This window comes from Gambusia affinis, linkage group LG18 (genome assembly GCF_019740435.1).
Source record: "Gambusia affinis linkage group LG18, SWU_Gaff_1.0, whole genome shotgun sequence".
Lineage (NCBI taxonomy): Eukaryota > Metazoa > Chordata > Actinopteri > Cyprinodontiformes > Poeciliidae > Gambusia > Gambusia affinis.
This window is the reverse complement of record NC_057885.1, coordinates 17768342-17780598: the sequence shown is the minus strand read 5'-3', so window position 1 is coordinate 17780598 and position 12257 is coordinate 17768342. Positions and strand designations below refer to the sequence as shown.

The window sequence follows — 12257 nt, the reverse complement described above, 5'->3', positions numbered from 1 at the left end:
GAGATTGCACACGAATATATAGGCAGAAACAGTCTTCTGTGTTCTAACTGTTTTTTGATTTATAAAATGTATGTACTTTAATGCGTAGAAATGCCCAACCAGGGGCTGGAGTTGCAAATTAGCTGTAGCTGTGGTCTGTATGCAACCCATAAGTAACAGACTTCTTTTGTTCTATGTTTGTGTGCATTGTCTCTGTCAAATAAACTAACAAATGAAGAATATTCAGGGTCATTGTCTTGCTGGAAGGCAAACCTCCACCTCAGTCTCAAGTCTTTTGCAGACTCCAACAAGTTTTCCTCCAGGATTTTCCTATATTTAGTTCAGGCACTCTTCCCACTAACTCTCACCAGCTTCACTGGGCCTGCCAAAAAAAGGCATCCCTTAGCGTAATGCTATCATCATGTCATGAACGGTTTGGTTGCTCAATATAAATTGGACTTCTTCCAGCATTTTGTGAACAGCGGCTTTTTTCTTCCCTTGTTTGCATAAAGGTCAGATTTGTAGAGCACACAACTAATATTTGTCCTGGTCTGCTTCTGATTAGGTGGTTGGTAGATGTTTTTTGGTCTTTATGATGCTTTATGTTAATTTATTTTCTCTAAAAACTTCCAAAGCTTTTACAAATGAGTCAGGTTTTTACCATTTTGCTGATGTCTGAAGGCAGATCTTTCTCATTTCTACTGAGTGGTACGCCGCTGGTGACACTATATCCCCTTCTCGAGTGTCAAGTCTCCCTCCAGCCAGATAATGTCTGGTTCAGTTCTAGCCAAGATGGGAGTGCCTCCATTGGCAGCGTGTTCGTCACCATGTGGACGTGAGCGGGTTAGTTTCTCTGAAATCTCTTGGTATGTTTGATGCGGGTTGCCCAGTCTGACTGACGCTGTACGGCCAATGAATGTGGTGTTCTGCCAATCACTTGTACGCAATACTCAGCTTGTACCATCTCTGAGGCGGTTACAAAACAATGGGAAGGAACCGAATAGGATCTGCAGACAAATCTGGGGAAGAACCGAGAAAAACAATGCCTGCAGACAGGGGCTTATTTTTATCAAATTCAGGACATTTCCTCTGCCAATAGGACTCACTGGGCAGGCGATGTGGCATCATGCTAGTCTGACGACAATCATAGTGGTGGTGGCGCAGTACAATGTCTCGTGCTTGTTGCGAGCAGTGACGTTTTTCTGTTCCCCGATCAATGGAGATGGGAGATGGGAGTAGCTCCACCCTAACCGTATTGTGTCATTGTCCTTTGACCTACAACTAAAGGAAGTTCAGGAATGGTGTGGTCTGGGTCTGTTGTATGGGCCGATTTTACACTGAAAATGGACAAAGTGTTGTGTAGAACCAAATCAATCAGTAGAAATGAGACACAAGTTACACTAGATTTTATATCAGGGCATCAGGGTAAAGATGGTTGAACTCATTTCACCCTTTTCAAATGTTTGTTTTTAAAAACTGTTAACCCTGCCCTAACCCTATTTCTGACCCTGTATCATCTTTGTTCCACTATTCTTCTAATCTACTACTTTCTGATGGTCTATTAGAGGTCATCCCAATAAACCAACCAAAGATGGACAAATTAGAAGAGTGTGGAAACTTTTGGAAGGTAATGGGGTGGCTGTGACATTTGCTCTGGGTCAAGACATACATTTCTGCAGCTCAATGGGATCGTGAGACACTCTGTGAGGTCTGGCCCAATAACTTAGGTTAAAAGTTGCTGTGTCACAGTGTCCAAAATAGATCGGTGCAGGTTTTAGGCCAAGACCTAAATAGACAGACTGACACTGTGGTGAATGAGAAGCTGGAGTACAACTTTAGATTTTTACACCTCATGAATATATGGATCAGCTCGGATTTATGTGACCTATAATATTACAGAGAACGAGTGAAGAGAGGCTGGGGTAAATCAAGCACTTACATGCAGAGGTGCGGTCACGTGAAAGTAGAGTAGGTAAGCTGGTTCCTGTCGTTTTCTGTGGCCTCACAAAGTTGTTGACTTGTTTTTAAATTGTAGAGACTGACTCAGAAACAGCCTGGGTGGTTAGGTACAGATCAAATACATAGTGTGAAGCAACAACGAGCTTGTGTTACAAAGAAACTGCCAAAAGAATGTTTGTTTCTCATCTACAAACCCTACACCTGATGGTAATAATTTAAATGATTGTTGAGTTAAAAGTGTAGCTCAACAATATTGTTGCAGATAATGAAGCTCTCCAAATACTCAGGCAACAACCTTGTACTGTAAAGAAAGCAAATAGCACTGGAGGCCCCAATGGATTGTGAGCATGAAACTGTTGGGAGGTTTTTTCTGAGAACTATGTTGTTCAGTGAAGGTCAGCAGCAGCTGGGAAATGTGTCAGAGCAACAGCAGCCACAGGAGGAGGATGTCGTTTTTCAGATCCGGCCATTTAAATTAACTATAATGTAATACAGGCGACATTCTAACTTCAGTCATCAGCAAAAATCAGATCAAATTAAAACAGAAGGGTTCACGTGAAAACAAAACAGCAAGGTGAAACGCAGACCTTTGAGATCAAAGAGCTGTTTCTATGCCTTTACCGAGAAAAGTCTTTGTGTAAATCTTGTCCATTGTTAGGAGGCAGGAAAATAAACTAAAAACAGAGAACATGGCAGGTTTACATAAGCCCACAGCGTCTGTAAAAAGAAAGAATCCCCCGTTACATTTCATAGTCTTCATTTGCAAATACAATCAGTGCCTTGCAAGTATTTAACTTGATTTGTACCCAAAGAAATCATCTGATTTTACTGTAATTGTATGAAATAGGAAAATTTAAACATATTTTTCTCGATCTTTTACAAATACAACCTGACAACTGAAGAGCGTTTGCTTGAATACTCCTTATTCTTTCTTAAAGCATATTTAACAGGACTTATAGGTGAAAGTATTTTCACATCAAGACATTTATATTTTACCTGTTTGTCTCTGCAAAGGAGTTTAAGCTCAATAAGTCAAGCTTTCCTGGTTATATTCAGGTTTAGACTTTAACTAGGCCATCTAAATGTGTAATTCTGCTTTAAAGTTGGGGTTGGAACCTTAGTTTATTCACTGATCTTCTAGAGAAGGTTAATAAATTACACAAAACTGGATTCTTCTTTGAAGATTTGTTGCTTTGGATTTTATTCAGCGGTATCAAACCAGGTGAGGCAGACTACAAAAGCAAAATGTTCAGTTGGTTAAAAGTTGGAAAGCACATATCCTTTTTCTGCTCCTTATATTACTTGGTGTTGGTTTATTATTGAAGTTTTATAGTTTTTAAGGGTAAATCTGTTTCACAAATCTACACTTTTTTGTCATTTCCATGTAAGACTGTACTTAACAAACCCTTTAACAGACAAAGAGAAAGCATTCTTTTCACCTCGACTGTGCCTCACAGAAGAAAGGAGCATGCTAGCACAGATGATGATTTAATTATACCTGTGAGAAACAGACACGTCAATCATTTAAAGGTCAAAGGTTTGATATCTAAATCAATCAACATGGCTAATTATTCTAATGATATAATCAATGAGGTGCCTAATTTAACTGATTTCTCTATTTCAGAGTTGAGGAACATTTCGATTAAACATATCCTCAAAAAGTACATATTGTACTTTCTTTCTTTATTTTTCTTTATTTTTTTTCAACAGTGCAAACATCAGCGAGGATTTAAAACTAACTACTATCACATTATATTTGATTGTATCGACGTGGAGGCAAAAAAACTATATTTGTATTTAATTAGTTTAGTAAAATATGCCATATTTGTCCTCGTGGCCGAAGAGAGAGTGAAGCAAGCGGATTGGTTGATTTCTCAGTGGGCGGGGCTTAAACTGGGTTACAAATACATTCCAACCGGCATTTCAACGGAGATCAGAGGAGACATCGTTCAAACTGGGGCAGTAGAACTCGACGGACATTTAACTGCTTTTAACAGGTATTCCTAAATTTATTTAGTGGGATTTTTCTCTTCCCTGAGAACCGTGTAGTTGGCTTACATTTCAGATATAATATTACGGGTCTCGAGAGGAAATGGAAGGTTTTAACACGTGGACTTGCGCCTGACGTAGGTGGATTTCACACTTAAAGAAGACAAAAGCTGGAATATTTTAATTATTTTATTTTTTTCTGTGTGTCTAATTTCTCATTTCTGTTTTGAGTTGTCAATATAAATCATAAAGTGGTATTCGCTTCTTTTCTGTTAATCTGTATTTGTAGTTCAGAAGCGATTCAAGTGAATAAGCCTGTTAAATGCCGGTTGGAGCCACTTCCAGCTCAACAAATTAAGACACAAGAGGTTTTAGGTTGACTATTTTAGACTACAACGCTCATGAGGAGTTGCGTGAATTAATATTGTTTTCATTCTTTAGATAAAGGAGGTATCATATGGTCGCCTTTTAGAATTTTATTTATATTTCTAAATGAATAACGCATATCTCGCTCTTTTATTGTGAAATTTCAGCGTTTCGGCTTAGACTGCAACTCTGAGAGTCGGTTTCGTCAGACAACTGTTGAACGCGGAAATAAGATTAAAATCTTTAGCAACTGAATGGCGGTCCAAAACTACAACAATTTTGAAAAAATTCTCAATTGTTGTAGATCAAAATTTTAAAATCATATTAATATAATTGCAACTTCGATTTGTATATGAAAACCTTCGTTTAATTTTATGTTAAATATATGTAGAACTATTTAAATGTATTTAGTGATACCCTTTTTTGACTTTATTGTGATATTTTAAAATGTTAAAACTTTTTATGAATTTCAAAATATCCTTTTTGTATAATTTGCAAAAACTTGACAGGCCCGTTTCCCTCATTTTTTGATCATAAATCAGATCCAACCATGAGTAAGGACACAGACATGGACTTGGAGGAGGTGAAGCTGAACACGGTGGACCAGGAGAAGCAGCCTATGGCCGGAGACTGTCCCTCTCTTTCTGGAGAGAAGAACGGCAGCGTGAAGCTGAAGATTCCTGATGAGGATGTAACATTCACCGGCCTCTCCAAGGAGGAGCTGATGAAGGTGGCTGGCACCCCGGGGTAAGAGCCGACAAAATACAACTTGGTCATTATCTGTCTGTATCTGTAGGTTATTATTTAAACATTTCCCAAACCTTACGTGTATGTTGTAACATGTAGGTGGGTGCGAACCCGCTGGGTGCTGCTGGTACTGTTCTGGCTGGGCTGGGTCGGCATGCTGGCCGGCGCCATAGTGATCATCGTCCAGGCTCCTCGCTGCAAACCCATCCCTGAGATGCACTGGTGGAATGAAGGGCCTCTGTACCAGATCCCCAACCTTCTTGCTTTCTCCGACGGACTGAAAGGTAGAATGGGTTTGGTGATAAAAAAAAATCTTTAACTTTGATTACTGTGTTAACGTTCTGCACAAAAAGAGGACTTTCCCTTAAATCAGGGGTGCTGACCTTATGTGACCCCCAACTGCACAGGTGATTCATGCAAATGGAGACTTTTTATTTGTAATTAACAAATAATTTTCTAACAATGGAAAATGTTACATTCAAAGTTTCTTTACTCCCAAGCCCCTCGTTTATCCAGAGACATCTTACTGAAAAGCCCACTTTTCTGAACCCAAATCAGCTTTTATTTCATTTATTTTATTTGGCCAAGTGTAGCAAGTATTTTGAAAAGTCACACAAATCTTAATATAACTGAATAATCTGCTCAAGTGAACAAATTTATTATTCAGTTGTAAGAGAACAGATTGTTCTGTTGAACAAAAAGAACAATTTGTTACTTCAGCTGTAACAAATTGTTCTTTTTAAAAGAATTTGAAGACTAGATCACTTTTTAAATCCTCTTTTAAAATTTAACTTTATACTAAATAAGATACATTTTTTAACAAAAAATTAAAATTTGACTACTTTATTTGCTTTTTAGTTCTTTTTTTTTTTTTTCTTTCTTTTGTGAACTCCCTTGTCTTAAATGTTCCAGCTGATTCACACGAGTGTAGTCTTGTGACGAAGTTTTGCTTAGTTGGATAAGAAACTGCTGACTTGGCTGGGACTGTGAGACTAAAGGCCAAAGGGACGTAGAACACGACCGAGTCACTTCTGTCATGTCTCATTCTGATTTAAATTCGTACTGAGTTACCCTTAACTACTAACTGAACTATTATTTTAATGCATTCATTAAAATGCTTCAAGGCGCTCCAATTTTTTTTGGAGACGGGTCAAAAGGACAGAATGTCCTGCACTTGCTGCAAATTAGTGGGGGGACACACTCTGGTTTCCAGCAGGCTTTGGGAGGAATTCCAGGAACCACATGTGACTTTATTGTTCTCGCATAGAGACCCTGCTTGTGCTCAGACTTCACATGGCTGGCACAGGGTGTAGATGTGGTTCTTTACACACTCCTGTCTTGGGTTAATACTTGTCTGTTGTTTCACACTTTCTTTTTTTTTTCCTCCTGAAGTGTGTCCTCTAGAAATCCACAATTCAGGGTTTGTACAGGTGCTTCTACCTCACAGTAATTGAAATAAAGAGTCTTATTTGTTTTCAAATTCAAAAATACTCTATTGATCCCAAAGGGAAATTATGATAAAGTTATTGAAATTGGGGGATGTTTCATTAAATTGGTGTTTTGTTGTCAGGAGTGTGAAAGAAACATTTCCAAAATTTTCTTTTATGTTCTCCTAGAATGCTGGCATTGTAGGGAGAGCAATAAATCACAATATATATCGCAATAGACATTACATGATTTATTGAGGTAATAAATGTCAATAAATAAAATGCTTGGTAGAAAATATAAGGCATTATCTGGGACATAAGCAGAGGAAAAACTTTAGCTTGCTTGTTTCACAGCAAGCTAAACAAGATTGGTGGCATTGACTAACTCTTTGGTTACCTAGCAACGACCAGCTGAGTAACTTGTGGTTACCTAGCAACGACCTGCTGAGTAACTGATGCAGCAGTTTGTTCCTCACTGCTTAAAAATAAAAAACATGGAGTGAAAACTGTGGTAAAACAGCAAAGGTCACACCACCAGTTTGTCAGTATTTCAGTTATTTAAAACAAAAAATATTTATCCATCAACTGATATGAAGTGATTCCATTTTTCAGCCATCCTGTCCAGATTTAATTTACAGTAATATTATGAAATGGCTGCCTTTAGTTAATTTTTTTTTTTTTTTTATCCTCAAAACTGTGGTGGTGTAAGATTTTGAAAACTTTCCTTCAAACTGCCTGAATTTTACTGTGGGAAAGTGTACAAACTTTGTCAAGTGTGTGCTATTTTTTTTTACACACCTGTTCTAGGCTTTCCGTACTCTGTGTGAAATTCATACTGAGGATTTATTTTATGACGCTGTATTCTGTCCTCTGCCAGGTCTTGAGGGGAAGTTGGACCAGCTGAACCAGTTAAAGGTCAAAGGTCTGGTTCTTGGTCCACTTCACGTCGTCCAGAAGGACCAGCCAAACACTCTGGATCTTACAAAGATCCGCGCTGATCATGGAAAGGTGGAAGAGTTGGAGGCTGTGCTACAGAAGGCTAAAAAGAAAGGTAGCTTATTTTATTAATTTAAAAGCTCAAAATTAAAACCGTTCAGTGACTTTTATTTAGTTTGGTGCTTTTCTGTTTCTTTAAGGTATTTCTGTGGTTCTTGACCTGACTCCAAACTACGAGGGATCTAAACCATGGTTTTCTGCCGCTGACAATGAGATGGTGGAGAAAGTCAGGGTGAGCCAGTGTTTACATTTGTCTGAATTTCACATGCTTTCTTCAGTGGCTCTGTACCAACCTGACGCGTTCCTGCTCTCGTCCAGGACGCAGCAGAGCACTGGATAAAGCTGGGTGTTGATGGCATCAAGGTGTCAGACCTAAAGATTGCCTCCAGGTCCAACGAGTGGCAAACACTGAGGACTGTCGTCCAGGGCAACCACACGGTCGGCACAACCAGGTGACTGAATCTGCTTTCTGACCGCTGAGAAACTAGTGGAATAGATTTAGGGGAGAAAATGTGATTAATTCGTCAGTCTAATTGATTAATTTTCCATGAGTTTGATCTCAGAGCTTTCAAATATCAGCTGATTTGTTGCAACGACAGTCCAGTGTGAGGTAATAAGTGGAGAAAGATCAGCAGGAAAACAAGTAGACAAGTGTTGTTTTTTCTGTCATCGTAGAGTGACCCCTGGTGGTGAAATTTTATCATGACCTTTTAAAAGGTCATGATAAAACACTTTTCTTTTCTTTTTTTAAACACAAAAAGTGTTTTTGTGTTAACTAGATGACCTCTTGACCTAATTTTCAACCTGAAATACATCCTGAATTTTCAGTAGATCTTTAAATTTGATTCCAGTTATTTGCCTGGTTCATTTGACTTTTTTCTAATTTAGTTTTGAGTTAAGCAATGCACTGACTGCATCGATTCAAAACCTGTTAATTATTCTAGTAATCAAGTGATCTTTTGATTTATTTAATTATTTTTTTTTGATAATTAATTGGGTATTCGTATTAAAAACATAATGTTTTGTAGCAGCTACTTACGCTGGTAAAATGAATAGATGGAAGAGAAAATGCTATATTTTTATTTAAATAGAACTTTGCATTGCTTAAAATGTAATATAATTTTATTACACTTATGGTCAAGTTTGAAGGATGAAAAAACATTTTTAAAAAGTGCAAAATAAATACAATTAAAAATGTCACTTAACTTTTAAAAATAAATGCAGCTTGAGGCATTAATTAAACCACCTTTTATTAAACTTTCAGTGTCAAGTTTAAAGTATAAACATGTTTTGTTGATAAAATAGATATTTCTAAACTATTTCTTTGATAATCAAGTGGATATGCTAGCCTAAACGCATTTCCTCATACAGATTCTTCACTGACGATCCTATAAAAGTTATATTTTTGCAAAAGGAACAAAAACGTTTCTTCTTGGAAGCCACTTGTTTTTTATTTATTTGCAGTTTTTTTTTTCTTTTTTTTTTTCCTGTGCCTTCCTGTCTCCCCCCTAAACATTCGTGGCAGAAGTGACAACGTTGTGCAACACAAATAAACAGTGTTATAAATACTAAAGCATAACTTCACAACGCTTTAAGGGAGATATTTTGCCTTGAGAATTTTTTAAACTTGAGGTCCTTGACTCATTAGCTGAATCTTCACAGCCATACCTGTCAGAAAAACAAATTTTGTTAGACGATAAACTTTCCTAGAAGTCATTGCGATAAACAATAATATTGTTTTGAGACCATCTTCAAGTAATATGATGGTAATGGCAGATAATGCAAGAACACATTTTCAAGAATTCATAAACTTTAAATTGTAATGAACATTTAACACTGGAACTGTAAGACATTTTAAATATCCAAAATAAATAAAACAGAAACATGAAATAAAATTAGTAATGAAGTTTCTGTAATTAAATTTGTTCTTCAAAAAAGGGGACAGACTAAAAAACCAATCTTGTCTTCCAGTTTTAGGTGGGGAAAAAAAAATCTTTAAAAATGATCTCATGGAAATGATTAATTTATTGCTTAGGCCTAATTTATTTGTGTTGTTGCAGCTACAGTGAAAAGTTCTGCCTTGTTGTTTCTGACCTGGCATTCTTCCTGTCAGGGCGCTGATTGGTGCGGTAGAAGGGGCTCAAGCAGATGAGGTGGCCCACCTGATCAACACCACTGGGGTGGATATTATTCTGCCCAGCCTCCTCAGCTCCATTGACAACGGTGTGTTTAGCCTGTCTGAGCTAAGAACTGTTTCTCTGTTTGTTTCTTTGTTGGGAGTTTTGATGTTTTTTCTCCTTCTCTCCCTGTGGATTTCCAGGCGTGGCGCGTATCAAAGCTGTGGACGTCCTCTACTCTCAGCAGAGCAGTGTGGGCTGGGGTCTCGGCGCCAGTAAACTGGAGCCTTTGTCTAAAACAGCAACATCCTCAGACCTGCAGCGTCTTTACCAGCTGCTGCTCTTCACTTTGCCTGGAATACCAGTGTTTACCTACGGAGATGAACTTGGCCTTCAAGTAAATGTAAGCCCCAACCTGACAATGTGTTGAACTGTTCAAACAACTTTCCTCTAATTGACTCTGATCAGACATAAAATCCACATTTTATGTCTGAAAACTTTTCTTGCCATTTATGAAATGTATCAAATCTTAGGATTCAGCATGTAATTTAAAAGAAAAAACTGAACTTCTATAAAATGGCGTTCAGGAAATCTGTATAAAAGTTAAATACATTTTTAACTCAAAACCTTTCACTTCCACATTTCAGGGTTCCAAATGGCCCAACATGATTTGGGAAATGGACGTAAGTGTTCAGTCAGTTATGACATTTTTAAAATTATTCTTAAGGGACATTAATTTGCTGTCCTCAAGTAGCTACTTGTTGTAAACATCCTTACATCTCTGGTATGCAGGCTAACCAGACGGAAAGCAGGATGTGGTTCAAATCCCTCAGTGACCTCCGAGGCAAGGAGCGCTCGCTGCTTCACGGCGACTATTATCCGCTCAACTCCTCTGCCACAGCCCTCGCCTTCCTTCGTGTGTGGGACCAGAGCGAAAGATACATAACCGCAGTTAACTGGGGAGAGAAACCAGCAGAACTAAAACTTACACTTCCTCCTACAGGTGAGCTGGTGGCAAATAATATGCAGAAAATCAGTCATGTAAATTGTAGGGAAGAGGATTGAAGCCACTGGGGAAAAAATTGTGATTTTAGTCTTAAAATGCCGAGTTTATTAAATTTGTACTTAATATTCTGACGTTCCCCCATCAACATAAAAATTTTTTTTTAACTTTAAAATTTTTACTTTTTTCTTACTGTTGAATACTAGTTGTATTAAACGGTTTTGTTTCTTTTTTTTTGCTCCTGCAGAAGGTGTAACTTTGCCAGACACAGCCGAAGTGAAGATGTCGACAGATGAAAATCTGACAGCGCAGTCGTCCGTCAGCCTGGAGAAATTCACTCTAGGACCTGAAAAGGCCGTGATCCTGCAGTTCCCCTTTACTGGCTAAAGATGGCGCCAAACCTGCAGCAAAGTTGTCTGCAGATCAGATTTATTTTGTAGAAGCTCAAGTCAGCAATGCTAAATCTTAGGAGTTGGATGAAACGTTTTAAAAATTCAGGATTTGTATTTTGTTACCATAACAAATCATTAGTTTGGTCAGGATGTGTTTGGAGGAAAGCAGTGGCCAGTTTCAGCTTTTTAAAAATGTCTTTTGTTCAAAAACAAAATGCTTTTTAACGTTGACTTTTTGTTCAGATGTGCAAGACATTCCACCTGTGTTTTATTTTAAACATTCCTTTATTGTGTTTTTGTTTTCTAAACCAGTGTTTTAGTGAATGTTCCAGCTCTTTATTTCCACTCCTGGAAAACATTTTTGGATTCGGACAAATAACTGAAGGTTGTGGAAACAAAATTAAAGAAATGAGTAAACTGGGCTGTGCTTACTCTCGTGTAAACTTTTATTTGTTCCTTTGTGTTTTTGCAACACCACTTATGAAAGTTGTCTTTTTATCTAAGCCAAAGATAATATCAGAAAAAGTTTTTCAGCTTATACAGGTGTGTGAAACTGTGTCACAGATGTTGAGGGGTAGTGTGTCTTCATTCTCACCAACCTAAGATTTAGAGGTTATCTTGATGCGTATTTTACTACACTGATGCTCACTTTCTGTGGCGTTAAAGTGTTTGAAGCACCTGGCAGTGGCTCTCCAATGATTTATGTAAAACTACTTCAAATTTGGGTAAGTTTGACTAATTTTGCTTTGTTATGACCATAAAATGGAGATGAAAATTTTAAACGACTGGAGGTTTCGGTAAGTGTTATGGCTGACATCAACTCTGAACAAACCACATAAATTCAGAAACTACAGGAACTGAACTCAGACAAAACTACATCTGTAAGCGAACGCTTGTGATGATTACAGTCACGTTTAATCTTTGTTCAGAAATGTAGGGTCTTCTGTTCGGACATAAATCCTGATTTACATGACGAGCTGAAGCAAATCAATTAGTTTGGTAAAAATCTACAATTAGTATGTTTGGTTTGAAGTATTGAGCTTTTGAGAACGATAAAATGAATAAGGACTGCATTGCTGTCATGTTGCTGCACCTTTGGTGAAAAAAAGCCTTTGTGGTTTTCCACATGTCAGCCAGTAGACATTGATTTTATATATATAAATCTATATATATACACAGAAAGAAATCTGACTAATGTGTCTTCGAGACACATCTTAATAATCCCTTAATATTTTTTTTATTTATATACTTGTCACTTTGTGTAATGGCATTAAATTAATAT

At 37.6% G+C, this 12257-nt stretch overlaps 1 protein-coding gene across 2 annotated transcripts; it reads left to right on the top strand.

Moving 5' to 3' along the window:
* The first annotated feature begins 3787 nt into the window (after window positions 1-3787).
* slc3a2a (solute carrier family 3 member 2a) lies at window positions 3788-11396 on the top strand. 2 transcript variants are annotated; one of them, XM_044097609.1, is made up of 11 exons: window positions 3788-3935; window positions 4836-5040; window positions 5140-5324; window positions 7345-7518; window positions 7604-7695; window positions 7782-7915; window positions 9577-9686; window positions 9784-9983; window positions 10228-10263; window positions 10373-10583; window positions 10831-11396. In XM_044097609.1, the coding sequence occupies exons 2-11, from the start codon at window positions 4844-4846 to the stop codon at window positions 10968-10970; spliced, it is 1479 nt and encodes a 492-aa protein (XP_043953544.1). In that variant the 5' UTR covers window positions 3788-3935; window positions 4836-4843; the 3' UTR covers window positions 10971-11396. The 2 variants fall into 2 exon arrangements, with proteins under 2 accessions (XP_043953544.1, XP_043953545.1); XM_044097610.1 differs by having other exon boundaries at window positions 3872-4064.
* Window positions 11397-12257: the final 861 nt, after the last annotated feature.